General features: G+C 31.2%; 1 protein-coding gene across 2 annotated transcripts in view; it reads right to left on the bottom strand.

Moving 5' to 3' along the window:
* Positions 1-20,076, bottom strand: part of LOC113398764 (lachesin-like) — an 85,201-nt gene that overhangs the window by 19,690 nt on the left and 45,435 nt on the right. For both annotated transcript variants that reach the window (XM_026637650.2, XM_064216900.1), the window contains exon 5: positions 3,597-3,770. In XM_026637650.2, the coding sequence (XP_026493435.1) occupies positions 3,597-3,770 (174 nt within the window). The remainder of the gene's footprint in view (positions 1-3,596; positions 3,771-20,076) is intronic.

Raw genomic sequence — 20,076 nt, 5'->3', positions numbered from 1 at the left:
AAATATTTTTCTAACTGGAATAAATCTATACAAAAGATATTCAATAGTGTCATGTCATTGTTTCTAGAAAAGAAGACCAACTAATTTACATTTATAGGAAATTGGTCCTTTTCATAAATAACGTAAAGAGATCTATATATTCTAATGCTAAGCTAATGTTTCCAGACATAGATATAATATATTTATGTATTCAATATTTCGCTATCAATCTTAGGACCAGCGAAGATCTGTTGATGTTTGTTCAGAAATAAAATAAATTTTAAAACGCCAAAATGTATTAAAGTAAAATGTAAAAAAGGTACGGGCAACTGGGAGCCTGTGGATGTTGCCTTTTACGGTTCTGGATATGGTATCATTCATTCCATTCGATATTTAAAAAAAAAATGTTTTTATTTTGATGGCACAGTTGAACTGTGAAATAAGCACCTAATGGTTACCACTGCCCATATACATCGGTGCCGTATGAAATTGTAAACATTTATTACATAACCAATTCGCCACCATCCTTTGGTACTGGAATGTTATGTCCCTGGTGCCTGTAGTCGCACTGACTCACTCAAACCGGAACACAACAATAGTCTTCACAATTCGTCAGTCACAGCATATACTGCTGGGAAATACAAGCCACAATTTACGACCTTGTATAAGGAAATTGATACATTTTTTACACACACGTATGAAACGGTCTTGAAATAGATATATGGCAAAAAATATGAGAATTTCCTAACATTATGCTCTACCAACAAACCCAGAATGGGATAAGCAAACAGACGTTTAATAAATGCGACGCGAACGCCACCTACGGAGCGGAAAATAGAAATAAGGGCAAGGAGCACGCTCCAATCTTTACGGCAATTTGCGAACACACCTGTGTCTTGCTCGCCTCTACAAGTAAAGCATAGAACACATTAAAGGATTCCAGAACTTGGTGGGTAGATTTAATAAAGTGTGCTATTCGTTATATATAAATTTTCCATAAAATTATATATAGTTTCGTGTATTTTTTGTCGGATTATATAATAGTGTGAATGCTATATTGTCTAAGTTATTGTATTTTTTTTAATTTATCGCTTATTATTGCTGTATTTGGGGTCGACTTAATGTCGATTTTTGTTACTTTTGTGGCTACATAATATCTACAATTATTATCTTTAAATCCATCTCATTATAGTCCAAATATATCAAAGTATATTTTTACTTATTTTGGTCTTGGATGATAAATATAAAAGCATTAAAGAAAAAAATATTGAAAATAAAAAACATCTCTATATCGATACCAATTATACAGACATTTCATGCTAATTTAATTTTTTTTTTTTTTTAATACAATTTTTTTCTTTATGACATTTTGTTTTAATTTTTGTAGTCGTACAATTAAAATTCAAAATTACTTCGGATCTCCTTACAAAAAAAAACCATTGGGATTCTGAACTTTATGTAGCTGTATGTTTTTATTAACCAAGATATAATATATTTTTTAATTAAAATAATTTATAAAATAATATTAAAATACGAACGCAAAGCCATAGGAACTGACTATATTATATTGAAATATTTTTATTTTTTTTAAACTTATTTTTAATTTTAAAAAAACATTTTGCATAAATTTGTCCCAAAAACTTTACAGATGTCTACAAGCATTCAAAATTGACTCTCATCTCTCTCCGAGTAGTTTTACATCAAACCTGTAGTGTAACCTAAGCACTATTGCTGCAATTCACAGAACGTTCTCTATAAATCATTAATAGAATAAGTATGAAATGAACTCTTATAGATTTTTGATTTTTATATTTTTTCGATCGTGCATTGAATACATAAATAAATGCAATGTTTCTTTAAGCAAAACATACAGGTTTATGATCAATTTTATTAACTACTAGTTGTCCGCGGCTTTGCTTGCGTTTAACGACTTAAATAAATAGTTTAAACTTGCTTCATATCCAATTTGGTCTGGCTGTGAAAGCACAACGGACAGACAGACAGATCGAGTTTCACATTTATAATATCATTATTGATATATATAAATAATGATCCCGAAGTATTCAAACTCGGATCGGGTGAGTATAGAGCTATTGGGTTTCTCTCGTCAAGATATTTTCGGTAGAGTCAGAGAGTTTGGAAGTTGGTACCTGAATTTTTTATGATCATGGACGGATGTCCACATGTTGATAATATAATATTTATACGGAAGAATATACGAAAAAAATATCCTTAAAAGTATCCATTATTTTCGCTTGCATACAGAAGAACGTTTTTGTGCAATAATATACACGTATATAATAAGACATTGGAAAATATAATTTATCATTAAACAAATTTCAAATTTTTGCTCAGACAAAATTAATCAATAAATCTTATCATTTATTAAAATATTACCATAATTGTAAATCTGGTTAAATGAGAAATACGATTATCTAACTAAATAAATTAAATATCGACGATTCAAAAATGCTTTTCTGTGAAGTTTAGTTGAATTTACTTCAATTTTATTTACCAGATCGTCATCTCATCGGATTACGAGAGCACACCTATGTCGGTGCAAATAACACAGTTGCATATGTTCTATTGAAAATGATGGCCGTGACAAAAATCGATCAGAAACACAGTCGTAATTTTATTTAGATAGACAAACCAATATTGCTGGACAAGAAAATTGCAACATCATATTAAGGAAGTGTTATATAGCAAAATTAATTTCATATTGTCGAAATATATCACGAGTAAATACAAAAACACTTAAACGTTTCGAATGAGCCATTTTATGATCTTCACCAATAAAGTTAATAGAGGCAACAGAATAATGTAAAAAACGTTTCAGTAGAACACGAAGGGAAATTTCATAACTTGTCGAGTGCTACACGCCATTCTGCCATTCTGATTCGAGCACTTCCTCGATTTGAGTATACTAAATGTATGTGAAAATTTAATTTTAAAATTATTAGTATTAAACATTATACGAACGCGGACACTTGTGAACGCTGATAACGTTAGAAAAAAATGTAAATTTATAATAGATTTTTTTGCTGTTCCTTTGAGTGCACGGCATTTGTGATTTTTTTGCGTAATATAACATATTAAAGGTATTGTTAACTGCAATTTTATATCAACTTAGTTATTGATGTATATTAATATTATTTATAGTTTTTGCATATAGTAATTAATTAAATTCTATACTTAACAATAATTTTAAAAAAGATATCAATGAAATAACAAAAACAAATATTGTTCTGCCAAAAGCTGAATGTAAAGGAAACTTTAGGCAAGTTTCTTAGCCCAGTGTCCTGTGATTAATAATATGATATACCTACATAAGCTAAAAAACATAACAGTGGTTACCGCTTGCTGCAATAATGCTTAGGTTACACTATACGCTTAATGTAAAACTTCTTGGAGACAGATGAGAGACATTTTTTCTTTGAAAGGAATGGTTAATATTTCCTTACATTGCCAATGCATCATCGAACTTTACTCAATGCCCCTTGTGACTGCAGTTGCACTAGCATACTCGCCCTCTAAGCCTAAGTATTGATTTTAGGACGTTTATAGACTATTGACTGTTATATAAAAATGGCATCAAAATAAGGACAAAATCTTACCTTTATCAAAATCTCTCGAGGAAGGTTTCTTGAGCAGAATAGGTTCATGGTCTTCTCTCCTCCATGTGATTTTTGGCGGAGGGTGACCAGTGGCCTTGCAAGTGAGGGTGGCGTTCTCTAGCTCCTGAACAGAAACGTCCCCAGATGTGTCATCACTGACTATGTCCGGTGGCACTGTGAAAAAAAATATATCTTTGAATCAAATCGAATCAAAATATACTTTATTCAAGTAGGCTTTTACAAGCACTTTTGAATCGTCATTTAACAAACTATTCTAAAGCTACCACTGACTCGGAATGTAGATTCTACCGATAAGAACCGGCAAGAAACTTATTAGTTACTCTTCAATATTAAAAAATACAGTAATGTTAGTTAAATACAATTATATACGTATGTAATATATCCTGTCTGGAACTCAACAAGTATTAACTCCACGCTTTTTTATCATCTGTATAATCTTGTATTGAATAATATGCCTTCATTACTAATGTATTTTTTTCAAATGATTTGAATTTATGAAACGGCAAAGTTAAAAATTTTTCGGAATCTTAATATAGATACCTTGCCCCCAAGAAGGATTTGTTGACTTTGCGGAGTCGGAAACTTGGCGTTAGAAGTTTATCCTGATTTTATCAAAATGATCAATGCTACTAAGTCAACAATGCTAATATATGATTGTATTGTATTGTATTATATTAATATTTGTGTATTGAACTTATACAAATTACATGAAAAGGCCAAACCAAACTTCTCTAAAGGAACCCAAATAAGGGGTTATTTTTAATAATTTGTTTTCTGTAGTTTTTACATTTTCTGTCTTATTCAGACAAAGGATGAAATAAGGTTTAATTTTTTTTTTAAATAAAATTTCATATTTTATTTTTATTTAAAAATAAATATTCTTATATGTACAAATAATATTTTAAAAGAATTTACAAATCCGCTTTTGTATTAGCTCACGAAAAGGATCGGTTTTCAATTCAACCTTTTTAGATTATAATAACGATACCAGCTACCGGAAAAAGCAAATCCTATTAAAGTTTTCATGCACGGTATTCAAAAGAAACGGAAAACCGTTGAAATTTTGTTATATTCGGCCACTTGTTGCACCGCCGTAGTTTGGTATTTTCAAATCGTATTTTTTGGTGAATTTTTTTTTTTTAAATCAACATTCGAGTGAAATTGATAAATCAAACAGATAACGTTCCAGTCAATTTTGTATTAAACAGTAAAACGGCTGATAGTGTATTATTAGTAATTATTTGGATACTTAAGTACTATTTATGTAATTGTTTTATTCTGCAATGGCAGACGATCAAATGGTTGTTTTTAAATTGCCACTTATTACACGAGTGCGATAAACGTGCCAACCACGAGCTCTAAGATGTCCCTTGTGATTAAACTCGCTCATTCACAATTAAATCGGAACATATTTTAGAAAGTATTGGCTGTTTGGTGGTGGGACAATTGCCGAATAAATCCTTATCGTACCTACTATTTATTTAAAAAAATAGAATATGTATATAGACAATTTGAGAATCTTTCTTAGAGTCAATTTATAATTAGTTAAATCAAAATCAATAATAACAGAAAATCTGCTATATGGTATAAGGTTCAAATAGACCTTTTTTTTATCGATATTCTTTTTATGTGTTCTTCAAAATCATCTGAAGTCCCAGGTTATCCCATCAGAACGAGATCTGCTGGATGGAGATGATATACATCTGAGAAAGTGTCATGTACATAAATGCCGAGCGGAGCATTAAGAGTGCTTCCGGTGACCCGGTCCGTCGAAGTATATTGGGGAGAAGGCCTTGTTACCTACCCCTAGGTACTTCTACTCGTAACCTAGACCTACTCTCCCCCCTGTAAGCGACGCTGCAAGTACTTAGTCCCCGGAATACAGAGAACAACCCTGTTCTGTACTCCAATAACCCCTATAGCTTGGAGGTACAGGTGGGTAGTCGCTAAGGCATCACGGTAGCCAGAGCAAGTCATTCCCACGAGATTAAAAATTAAAAACGATAGAAATCTCTTCGACTCGAATCGCATGCTTTAAAATGTATTTATTAATATTTTTAATTGTAATGCAAGTTACATAAATCATAGTTGAGCTGCGAATTTTCTTTGTGGATACTTTGCTGCTAATATATATTTCAAATATATCTTACTACATAAAGACAGCTCTAAAATGTACAATAAATATAACTGTATATGCTATTATATTAGACAAAGTTCGGAAATTGATATGGGGTGTTCAGTAACCGATACCAAGATTTAGAGTATCAAGATTTAGTTACGACGCAATATAATTAGGATAGATCTTGATGCAATAACATATACTATAAGCCCCCGTTGATCTAGTAGTTAGGTTATACGGCGGAAGTTCCTGAGCTCAAATCACAAGTCGGACCAGTAAAAAAACTTTAGACGTTTGTATATATTCCGTTCAGAATGTAGATTCGGAAAACCGCCAAGAATTTAAGAAGTTACGTTTTTATAAATATATAACCATAATATTATTTACGAGATAATGCTGGTAAATTATAAAGTATTCTTTTACATAATCAATAACGTATATCACATTGCATTATATTTTGAACGCATTGTACGTAGATAATGTTACTCCAGAAATCGAAACGTTTCAACTCAATTGGATAAACGATGTGTGAACGCGTAGATTAAAAAAGAAACGAAAACAAGCGTTTTAAAACTTAAATTCTATACATAGAGTCACCACTTAACATGTGCTTAATTTGTGCTCAAAATCGCGAGCTTAGTGCTGAAGAATTTGTATCGTATGAATTTTTTTTCACATTACATTTACCAACGCGCAATAAGGTCCAAGACTTTTCGGTTTACAATTTTTTATATAAAATATAATGCCAAATCACTTCTCATCTTATAAATGTTTTTAACTAAAGTTTATAGCTCGTGATAATAGGTTTAGTTGCTTTATAGAGCGCAGTTATAAAACTAGTAATGTGTGAATTAATTATATTCTTAAGTACTAATCTACGTCGGTGTCTAAACTTCATGTAAAAAATGTCGGTCCTCATGACTTTGTTATCTGAGAGAAAGTATTAATATTTTAACTGCTATCGCGACCCTAAAAACTTCACTTTTCCTCTGGTGGTTGATGTTGAACAAAGAGTTTTGGTATGAAAAATTTGCAACCTCTTTGCGTTTCGTCCTATTTATATTTACGTTCATTTTATGGCGAAATAAATTTTATTCATATAGTCTTTTATGTCTGCCTTATAGGTTAAAAATGAGGTTATACACGTGTCACATAAATATGGAATCTAAATTAACAAGTACAGATCAAATGAAACTGTACTAGATGATTTTGTTAATTGCACCAAAAGTCATGGCGAAATTTCAGTTCAATGAAATGAAAGTTTTTAATTCAGATGCAATATTTGACCCATATATATACTCGGTAAAGTTATACATGCCAAAAGGTTAAGGTAATATAAAAGATTGACGTTTATAAATTATTAAACTATTTGAAAGAGTTTTAAATATATACATGATTTGATCACATTTTCGGCGCCTAAGAAGATAAATATCATGGTATACATTAGACTAATATATTTTATCGTATCGTATGTGAGTATCATATTTTATATATATTTCTATATTATTTTTGTAGTTGTTTTAATACATTTAGGATTTTCATTTATGTTTTAGATTCAATTTGAGTAAAGAGTGAAATCTTGTTTTAATTGATGATTCTGGGTTCAAAACCGGAGCAAGTACCGCTGAATTAATGTGACTATGAAGAACAACGGCCTGAGGAAGTCTGCACGTGGTGGATGAAATTCCAGCATGGTGGTATAAGCCCCAAGCATTCTCCTCAAAAGGGAGTTGACGCCTTTGCTCAGCAGTGGGGCATTAAATGTTAATCAACTTAGTTCTTTTTATTGACTCGAATGTGCATATCCCTTATTATTTATGACTTGTATGTGTTATACCGTTTTTTTAATTGGGGAATATCAGGTAATTAATAAGGATTACCTGTTATCTTGCCAATAGGATATGTACTTAAAAAAAAATCAAATAACTTGCCACAAGAAAAGGATACGTTAAAAATCATTCCCGTAATATTCAAATATAGGCAATAGCGTCGGTGACACGCCTGTCTAATGCGGCGCTCCATATTAGCGGTTCAGGTTAGCCAAAAGTGTCATTAAAATAATTGCAATTAAAACTTGAACATTGAAATTTAAAATAAAATTTCATACTTAGTGGACTTTAGCAATATTGATACAACTGACATTAAACTTGATATTATATTGAATTCGACAATATCACGTTATATTTAAAAAAAAAAGTCACGATCAATCTTTGAATAAATAGATAGGAATATATTGGATATACAATCGGAAATTTCTGCGAAACCGATTTGAATATGTGATCAACGTATCTACGCTTCTGAAATATTTAAATGGGATGATTCCATAAGCTGACCCTATATGAGGGGATATTTCAAAACAAATTACGTCGGCAAACTGTCGCTCCGGATATACTGTCGATAACGGCTTAAATTCTTCTCCATGTAAATCCCGCTCGATTGATTGATACATGTTTGATACCTCGTTTAAATAAAACCTTCATGTATTGGTTAAAGGGATTATTTGATTGACATTCAAAAACTGCATGTTGCGATGATTGAGCTGTGTATGAATATTTATAAGGAGAAGCCTTCGTCGCGTCGGTGAAAAATTCGGGGTTAGAAATTTTGCGTCGACGAAGATTTTTTGTCATAATATACGTAGATTAAAAAAAAAAGATTCATATTCATATCCGGGAATCTTAATTGGCTTTCTATGGCTTTTGAATTTATGGCAATGGCAATTAGTCAATAGTCCGTAACATTGTTAATACAGAATATATATTAGTAGTTTAAGCTATAAATAGGTATAAGTGCCGGCTTACCCTTATGTTATTTATTGTATATCAGTTCTCGACCGCGGTTACGCGTGTCAGGCATAAAAACGTAGCCTATGTCCTTTCTTGGGATTCAATCATATCAAATCACATCGAATTCGGTTCAGTGATTTAGCCGTGAAAGTATAACAGACAGACAAACAGACAGACTTTCGCAATTATAATATTAGTAAAGATTACTCGACAGGTTTTGAACGGCGATCTATTCTTTAAGAAACTCACCGCCGTGCACGATCGTGAAATGCCAGAGGGTAACATAGGACATTGGTATTAATAAATATAACATTTAAAGGGTACGTGCATCAAAACAGCATGGTCAAAATTGTTCACGAGTGAGATTGAAAGTGAGTTCTTACAGAATTGTACTGCTGCAATTGACAACTCACGTCTTATGATGATAAGAATCGTATTCGGAACATATCGATCATTGCCCGGTTAAAAACGAAAGTAATACTGGATAATTAAATTGTAATGATAAGAATCGTTGTTATATAACTAATATTTGATTACAAAGGATAAATTAATAAGTCACAGGATTCTTGATAATTTTAATGAGAATATATTTCTTCATTAATTTTTTTCTACGCTATTTTTACTTTAACCAAATATCATGAATATTAAGAGATAATTAAGAAATATCAAAACATCGATTTTTTTTTTTGACACCAATTACTGTAGATTGAATTGGCAGAGATCGTCACGTAATTAAAAAGGGTTATGCCCTCTCCTTCGACATTTCCCTTTTTTATCTCTGTCTCCTAATATAACATTATTCAAACTTATTTTTTGTCATTATTTTAATTTAATAACTATTCATTTTTTTATGTAATACGTAAGCAGACCGGCTTATGTTAAGTGGTCAACACCGCACATAGAAATTGGCGCTGTTAGAAATATTACCCATCCCTTACTTCGCCAATGCGCCACCAACCTTGGAAACTAAGATGTTCCTTATGTCCCTTGTGCTTGTTACACTGGCTCACTCACCTTTCAAACCGGAATACAATAATACCAAGTATTGCTGCTTGGCGGCAGAATATCTGATTTGGTTTGCACAAAGCACAGAGTAAATCTTGTCTGATCATTTAATTATTCTCAAACGTTGTTCATTTATTTTATTATTTGTTATTTAATACACAATGACACCGTATATAGCGGAAGCAACTGTGTCCAGGCCCTTTTTTCGCTTACTTCACGCATCAAATTAGACAAATCAAATCAAATATCAGCTGTACTTTTAGTAAGATCGAGTAAATACAGGGCGTTATTTCTTTTGCAAGTCTTAAAAGTGAATACAAATCACAGGAAGCCTTTTAATCCTTGTTGATTTAGATCCCTCAGATAAACTGCCAGACGGCAAAAAATAGAAAAATGTTTTACAATTCCAGTAATAATAGAGATCTCAAGGAAACCATTTGCTACGAAGATCAACACTCCACGTTTTCATTATTACGAAGTAATATGAATTCTTGTATAAAACCAATAACTGGTCGTATTATAAATGCCATAACATGGACTAATGTTTAGATAACATTTAAATATATACAATATTTTTTGTGTGTATTTTTTTTATTTACTTACATAAGAATTATTAATATTTATACTAAGTCGTAAATATGTAGAATTGGAATTAAAATCATATTTATTTTTCGTCTAGACGATCGGAATTGCAATTCAGTGAGGAAATACTTCTCGCATTTTTGTCAAATGTTGATTAATTATTATAATTTGTTTAATTTTAAGATAGATTTTAAATAAATCAAAATTTAATTCATTGTATCTTATTGTAAGTCATTGGTGGCTACATTCTTAATAACCATTGCTTATTGAGAGAACAGTAGAAATTAAAATATTTCACATAAAACGAAAAAAAAAAAGAAATGAGAAACTCTAGTATTTTATTAAGGTACTAAAGAAACGTATGTTTTTTCAATAATTCATCTGAAAAAGTTAGAAACATTCAAACAAAACTAATAAAAGAAGTCAGAATAAGAGAGGCGTACTCACTTCGCACAGATTCAAAAGAAATTTCCATTCGACACCAACTGGCCAAAGAAAAATGGCTGTAAAAAACTAATCGAGTCACAGAGTCAGGTCGCGTTCGAATATGGAACAAGTTCGAAATTGGAAAAGGAATCGCGAGTTTCGCCATGCAAATCGTGGGCACAAATAAAAGTAAATTGTCAAACTTTCGGTATTTGAGGCTAGAAATACATCAGTTTCCGAACAGTTCGCCGCTTGCTGTGTTAACGTGTCGTTCTAATGAGAAAAAGTAATTTGTGACGCTATAAAGTTCGGAAACGTTGTTGAAATAAGTAAAAACGTAGTTTACTGTATGATAAATATACGTTTAGAAATTTTTGTTCATTTATTATTTATGTAATACGAATATTAAATCAATTGCCTTTTGTGTTTCAGTTTTTTTATGTAGATATGTAGCTCTAGTGTACTCCATATTCCAAGTCAAGTACTACCATTGAAATACTTCACCTGAAGATTTCTGCTAGAAAATGCATTTATTAAAGCTATCCCTCCGCATTTTACTTTTGTATGATATTACTTATCCGATTTTTATTTTACGGCCTTTTTTAAATACATTTAATACGTAATAAGAAATGTGTCTATCAATATATTTCTAAACTTTTTTTTTTTATTTAATAATACCTATTATTGTAAATGAAGCTAGAGTCTATTTTTAGAAGTATCTCCGAATAAAAATGGTCTTAGAATGTACCTATGTCATATTTATCTAACTTATGCGTAATCATTTGTATTTGCGTTAACGTGTGTGTGTGTCCCGTACGCCAAATATGTATCCCCATAAATATGTATTTAAAAATGATTTATTTCGTTAGTGTGATATTTACTTTATTTAAACTAATGTATGTATGTGTCAAGTACCCAAGCACACGACTAACTTCATTTATGTCTAAGTACAAGTAAAATTGTATTATTTTGCGGGTTCAAACCCAGGCAAGCACCACTGATTTTTCATGTGCTTAATTTGTATTAATTCATCTCGTGCTCTGTGGTGAAGGAGAACATCGTGAGGAAACCTGCATGTCTCTGATTTCAATGAAACTTTGCCAGATGTATATCCACATAATGCATAATGGCATTTTAAGTTTTGTGATTAGTGTACTTAAATAGATAGTGTATTTATAAAAAAAATATATTTCCTATAACAATTTAGTGTATCAGAAACTATAATAGAAATCTTAAGAAATACACAAACATCCCGCGCGCGATATAAAAGACAGAGTTTCGAAACTTTTTAACCAACTTTCTCGAGAAATGTTTAACGTTCGACGTTTATTTTCATCCGTCTTTGAGAACGACGATGTTTCATTTAAAATTTTATTTTTTTGCCATTTAAAACCCACTTGGCTCAGTAGACAGTAGAGTATAGAAAATGACCAATACGCTTCTTCTTTACGACCTTATTTCTTCTCAGTAGACGTTTCCAATTCCAATTTGTAACGAGAAAGGAAAACATCACAAGAAACCGCTGTAGTTGGAAGAAATTGGGTTACCAATAAACAGTGGCCTATCAAAACGGGCCATAACAATATTCAGAAGATTTATTGGTCCCCGATACATATTTAACAGGCTAAAAGATCGTTTTACGCTCGACAATCATTGGTTGTAACCAATGAATAAAATTTAATCGCACGTTAAATAAAATTTTGACAAATAAGGCATGTTACTCGATAAAGTATTAGATAGATAATAAAAAGCGCGTATCAATAAAGTAAATTATATTAAATTATTTAAATGTCGCAAAGAGTAAGTACTGATTTTCCTATCGGTTTGACTCGGTAGTATTTACACTCCGAACCGAATTTAATCTTATAAAATGACGATTCTAAAGTGCTTGTAAGAGCCTAATTGGATAAAGTATGTTTCGATTTTGATTAAATTCGAATAGAATCTACGGTTTATTTTCTGTCTGTATGTATAAATTCATAACATTTCGCTCCCAATGTTGTACTATTTACAAAAAAAAAAACAGAATAGAACCTTAAGACGAGATTATTTAAACGAGAAAAAAATAGTGGAGACATCTCTACCAATATTATAAATACGAATAACTCTGTCTGTCTGTTGCACTTTTATGTCCAAACTACTGAACCGATTTTGGTAAAATTTCATATGCCTTTTTTCATGTACCTAAAACCTGCTGATCAATCACAAAATCGCTTGCAAAACCGCAGCGGACTTTTAGTTTTTGATAAATTAACGCTTTAAATATATATCTCTTGTTAAAACGTATATGTATATATATATATATATATATAAAGCTTAATATCAATCGTATATAAAGTATAATAACAAAGAATCAAGGAGTATTTTTTGTAGAAATATGAGTAGGAAAAAACTTTATCTTGGTTTGTCGCAAGATATTTTGCTATTAGTCGTTGTCAGCGCGGGTGACACCGCCCTCAATAAACTTGCCACAAGTAAAAAGGAATAGACAGAACATTTTTAAACAAAAATGTAAGTTTATACACAATATTATATATTTCTTATTGAATACAAGTTAGCTGTTAGGCATAAAAAGTTTTATGTGTTCTTACTTGGAATTTAAGATCCCTTCATACAAAATATCATCGAATTCGGTTTCTTAGTTTGGCTGTGATAGAGCGACGGACAGACAGACAGAGAATCTTTCGCTTTTATAATATTATTTTGGCTGAAGATTGTAAGAATTTAAGAATGGGTTAATTAAAGTAGAGATTTGTCATTTTTTAAATTCTAAAGTACACACTAGTCAATAGGTAAGGCAGACTACCAATAATCTCTACTACTTAGAAATAATCGATGGGTTTCGGTAAAACGTATTATAACAATACGATCACTACGACAAAAACAATCATGCTTGTACTAAATAAATATAAACACACACAAACAAAGTAATACACACGTCCATTATTTCACGTACACATCCGTTATGTAATTGTATCCTATCGAACTACATAGACGTCAAGAATATGTCTGTTGTTAAATATTTTATATGAATCCTATTTTATAGCGAGATATTCTCCTATTGCTCGTCGTCAGCGCGGGTGACGCCGACCTCAATAAAGTGGCGAACAAGTTGAAATTGAAAAAGAAATCGGGACCACATGCAAATACTACTATATTGCTAAACTATTCCCTTAGCCTCAGAAGGACGAAGTTTTATTATGTTTTAAGCGAGGACAAAATGTTATTACTCTTTAATACCCATTGGAGTGAATATTTTAGTTTGAGAACCAGTGACTTGATTCGTATGTTTGTAGGAGTCTTTATATGAACAATGTTAACTGTAAAACTATGTTTATTATTTTTTATTTTGCTTTAATATAAGCATCACTAGCCCAAAGGTTTACGGGTCTTGCGATGTAAAAAGTCACAGGTTCGATCCCTTTAATCTTGGAAGGGGTAAATTGGAATTTTAGTAATTCTTTGAAATGAAGCATTGCGAATATCTGTAAACAAAATATTCGCAATACAAGTTAATAACTAGCCGCCATTGTACTGTAAGCTGTAAAGGCTAATTCCCTATGCGATATTATATTTTACATAAATTTATAGTCGGTCATACATCTTACAATACATCGATATTGGCGGTTGAATAATTAATGAGTTACTATTACCTATCCTAAGGATAAGTTATGTAAATGTCTTGAATCAAAGTACCAGCTAAAGGGTTCGCTTGCTGAAGAAAGGGGTCCTTTCCTCTTGAGGAAAAGTTTTAGAGCTCGTTCCATCGCGCTGTTCCAATGCTATGCACATATGAAAGATTCACATCCAATATATGCTGATTTCCTCACGAGGTTTCCCATCAATGAGATCAATTACTAACGTAAATTAACTACTTGAAATTTCAGTATTTGTCCGGTTTAGTACCCTCAATATTGAATTAAAACTCAAGCGTTGAGTTAAATTTATATATTGTTCTATCCTTACAACGACTTCCTCAATAAGGTCGAGCTAAATTACGACCAAAATACAACATAATTACATTGTAGTTTTAACCACACAAAACACGTAGTAAAAGACGTCACAGTATCCTGTCATTGAACCCTACAATTAACTTGAATGATTTCTACTGTTGTTACATTGTTATTTTAGATGATAGATACTCGACAGAGATATTATCATCATCAGTCACTGGTAAAAAATACATTGGTAAAGAAGGCAGATTATTCGATACAAGAGTATATTGATGATACAAAAGCATGGAGTTAATGCTTGTTGACTTCCAGGCAGGAGACATAACATACATATATAATTGCATTTAACTAACATGACTGTATTTTTATATGTTGAAAAAGAGTAACTACTGAGTTTCTTGCCGGTTCTTCTCGGTAGAATCTACATTACGAACTGGTGGTAGCTTTACTTTAAATAGTTTGTTAAATGACGATTCAAAGTGCTTGTAAAAGCCTACTTGAATCAAGTATATTTTGATTTGATTTGAGTAAAGTAAGCAACATAATACATATTTCCGATAAAGCGAAACGACGCGTATTTTTATTAAAACGTCAATAATTAATAATTATAGTGACTGCACTTGAGACGTTTTAAAATGTTACCTTTAGATTTATGATGTGTGGATAAACTAAAGTACATATAACTTCTCCGATTTTTCCAAAACCAGAACCGAATTACTCTTAAGCTATTATTAGTCAATGCTTATGCTCAATAAAAATCTTTATTATATGTGATAACAGTATAATTTTAATATAATTTATAGTACACCACAAACATAATACATATATACAGAAATCTTAGGACTAAAAACTAAGTATTATTTCTATAATATTAAAAATAAAAAAAATATTTGATGTGTTGTATGTCTTCCAATCCGGACAATCCAAAATTCCATCCATTCCATCCAAATTTCCATTCCAAATAATTTCCATTAATACTGAGAAATTTATCTCGATATCCATATTGGTTTCATAAGATGAAATATAAGGTGATATATAAAAACATCAATCTTAAATGTAATTTATTAATCCATTTATTCATAGACTACGAGCAACTATTTTTATAGTTGCACGTACTCTATATATAAAATTATTTTGTAAGACTTTGTGATAACAATACGGACAGCTGCTTTGTATCGATATCGTGAACATGACATGTTCCAATTAATACCTAAGAATATAAACTATAATATACACTTAACGAATGAAAAACGACGGAGCACTTTTAAACAAGAATGAACGAAATTCACTAGCTGCTCACCAGGACTTTAGACACTAAATTTTGCTATTGTATTAATACTTCATAAAAAAAATATATAGGTATTTTATTAATTCTAACAAACTAATGAACTTATAACGTTACATATACCAAATTGAGTAACTCATAATTTTCTGTACAATTCAGTTAAATAGCTCAGTGCTATAAGTCTAATCACGCATATTGCGACCGATGTTATTTGACTTTTTGTAACGACAAGCCTGTTGGCCTTTCACAAGGCAATATAATTAGAACCATAATAACTAGCCGTTTTTCAATTGCATTTGTACATACATGACATTTACATACGTGTAAATATGACTGCTTTCATGACAGTGAAACGTCTAAGCCCAAAGTGGAAGATCCTTAGTATGCGAGTTCGACTCGTATTCGGTTACGTACTCCATCGGTTTTGCCTCGTGCGTCATTTGCGTCTTTATAATAGTAAAGTATACTAAGTAATCATATAATATAATCTTACGTTAAACATACCATTAATTATTAATAATAATCTAAATAACTATTAATAATAATACTTTACTTGGTGCTTTATGGAAGCTAGTCTTGATATGTATCAGACTACTACTCATCACATATTCCAGAACCTAATAGAAAAACTAGTATTGGTGTATGGTTCTTGCCGGGTGAGTGAGTCAGTGTAACAATAGGCACGTTAGGAACAAAAATGTTATGTGCCTTACATAACATTTTTGTTCCTGACGACTGGTTACTATTTCGTTTAGCGCATAAATGGTGACCACTTACAACCGGGTGTCCTATTTAACAGTTCACCTTCCTATTTTATAAAAAATAATATAAACTTCGTACACAACAACATTATTATTACACAAAATAACTTATTTTTCAAAGTAACATGTTTAACGCTTCAGAAATATGTGACACATTAATTGATTAAATTAGAATAAGCACCGTTTATATATTATTTTAAGAAATTGTATATCATAATACTTTTAGTATAACTTGAGATAATTCACAGTAAATGAATAATAAAATCAAAAACATTATCTTTTATATATTATTCAAGCACTTATTGATTGTCAAAATTCTATTACCGGTTTCGAGGACATATATTAGATCTCACCAGAGAAAACCGACGGAAAAATACAATATTTTTTTTTTTATAAATAATGCTTGAGGTTGTTTCCGATGAATGTACTTTTATGTTTATTTGTAACAACCTGAAGGTGATCGTTTTATACCCGTGGTGGGTATGATCATCTTAAAATATACATATTAGCTAAGAAAAACACCAAAATATTCGGACCATGTCTTATTACATCAACGAAATGTTCTTAATGAACAAGTTAAAAACTAAAGACACAAATGTTGGTAATTAAGAAATTTTCTTTTCATTTATTAATAATTTGCTCGGCGAAATGACTTTTATATTTCATAGCGTTTTTTTAAACGTTTAAAGCTGTTGGTTTTTTAATTCTTTTGACTTTTAATTTGAGCATATTAATGGCTCTATAAGGTCTGAAAGAGACCAATTAGTGTATAAATGCTCTAATGAATTGATATAAAATGAATTCCACTGAAATATCTCGAATAATTTTATTTCCACGAATGCTTTTTCAAGATTATATTAATTTATAAATGTAAATTTTTGTGTTGAACAAATCTGGATGGGTTGTAAAACATCCAAGAAAAAGATGTCTCGCATTCAATGCGAGTATAAAAATCAATTTGAGCCGAGATAGCCCAGTGGTTAGAACGCGTGCATCTTAACCGATGATTTCGGGTTCGACCCAGGCAAGCACTGAATTTTCATGTGCTGAATTTGTGTTTAAAATTCATCTCGTGCTCGGCGGTGAAGGAAAACATCGTGAGGAAACCTGCATGTGTCTAATTTCAACGAAATTCTGCCACACGTGTATTTCACCAACCCGCATTGGAGCAGCGTGGTGGAATATTCTCCATACCTTCTCCTCAAAGGGAGAGGAGGCCTAAGCCCAACAGTGGGAAATTTACAGGCTGCTAATGTAATGTAAATAAAAATCAATTTATAATGTGCATAAACTTACTGTTAACATATGCTGATAAAACATTGAAACATATAAATTTTTGATTTTACATGAAAATTATGTATTAAAATAATATATCAGCCCCTATAGATAAGTAACGTCAGTGACAATTTTTATGTACACAAAATTGAAAACTAATAATTTCGATTCGTTTATTTTAACTGTCACAGAGTATCAAAATAAAATTATCGATATAAATAACGTTTTTAACGACACATTGCCATTATCATTATTTTCTGTATCCATCTGTGGCTGCCGAGCGATCGTGGATAGGCGGGCGAGGAGAATTAAAACCACGTGTTTGAAGGTTTTACAGTATAACAGCAATACAATCAGCACTTTTGATATTATAATAAAGTACGACGCTCCACCAGGCACGTCTTGCTTACGACAAATGCAAATGCATTACACAAAAGAGCCTGAAGTTGCGTCAGAGTGAAGAAACGTCAAACCGCACTATATCCAATTTTACTGTCAAAAATGTCATTATTATTTTTCGTTTCTTGACACTCTCAAAACACAGTGGCCCGTCATATTTATTTTAAATGTCATTTATAAATTAAAGACACATAAACAAGTCTGACATGGAATTGTATAGACGCGATATAATTTGTCGGGATCTTGAATAATGTATAATATTCAATATGGGTTCACAAAAAAGGGCATTTTAAATGTCGACAAAGCTGTTATTGGAAATAAAATTAGAGTTTACACACGTAGTCAAGTGTAATAGTGGTGTATTATAAATCATGATATAATGAATAAATAATTGATCAAGAACTATTAGAGGATAATAAAACAGAGTTATTTCACAATCACACGAAAAACACAAAGGTGTTTTACTTTGAGGGGGGAAAATGGAAGTAGCTTTGTATGATTTGTTTAAACTTTCACTCGCATATATGTGCATAAATCTTTGTACATAATATATAACAATAATAATTTTAAAATCTTATATAAGTATTTATAGTCATACATACTTAGTAAATAATAATAATAAATATTGGACAACATCACGTACATTACTCTGATCCCAATGTAAGCAGCTAAAGTTTTGTTTTGTATTTGTTATGGAAAATCTGAAGTAACGACGGTACCATGATCACCCAAACCCAAGACTACATAGAAAACTGATGAATAGTCTACACTTATAAATATCATTCTTATTGTAAATCAATTACCTCCAGGCATGTATTTCAGTGTTAACATTGAAATTCACAATACAGAATACCGTGCATTATTACAGTCCATTTGATGATTTCCGCGCGATACGTGCGCAAATAAAATAAACGAAGGACGTACAGAATTTACTTTCCGTATCGATGAATATGTTTTCCAGATTCATTGTACCCAAAAAAATACATATACATACATTTTAAGATCGCTTTAAATTGGAATATCAAAATTTGTGATAATATTTTTTTTTTTTAAATTGGAGCCGCGTGGTGGAGTGAGGACCGAGCATTGTTCTCAAACGGGAGAAGGAGCTTTGCCCAAGCAATGAGAAATTTAGAAAAAAAAAGTTATTGTTGTTGCCGTACGTTACAGAACTGAACCAATGTTAATAATTTAAATTTCACCTGTTAGGTTAAGTTGCAAAAGGAGTACAGCTGTGTCGTAATACAGCACTGGTTTTCAATAGCTGATCCCATTATCTTGTAAATTACGCAAAGTCGATAAACAATTATTTGTATTATTAATTAGTTTTCAACCCCGACCTCGGCTGTGTTTGACCAGGGTGGTTCAGGTTTTGTTACATTTTACAAAATAAAAGTAACCTTTTCTATTCCGGACTAAAATCTATCGCTGAGCTAAATTGAATTCATAACTGTTCAGCTATTCTGGCGTAACAAACTAACCAACCATATAAATATATATTTACATATATAATATTATTAAGTTATTTACAGGCAATTATTTTTACTTAATAATTCATGTCTTTAAACGTATTTTGTGCATTCAGGAAACAGAATGAATTAATGTTTTGTACAGCTATTCTTGGCACTTACTTCAAGATTCCTCTCATAGTACCATTGACCTAAGTAGGCTTTCGTGCAAATAATTGTTTTATAAGTAATTTCAAAAGGCATTGCACATTTAAGACATTATTAAATATTTAAAAAAAAAAAGATTATTTTGTTCGTATTATAATCAAAATAATTTTTCAAGTAGATATTTACGAGTGCTTTTGAATAGTCATTTAACAGAACTGTATTTAACGTAAAGCCACCACCGATGCGGTATGT

This window comes from Vanessa tameamea, chromosome 14 (genome assembly GCF_037043105.1).
Source record: "Vanessa tameamea isolate UH-Manoa-2023 chromosome 14, ilVanTame1 primary haplotype, whole genome shotgun sequence".
In the NCBI taxonomy this organism is placed as follows: Eukaryota; Metazoa; Arthropoda; class Insecta; order Lepidoptera; family Nymphalidae; genus Vanessa; species Vanessa tameamea.
This window is presented reverse-complemented; position numbering and strand designations above follow the sequence as displayed.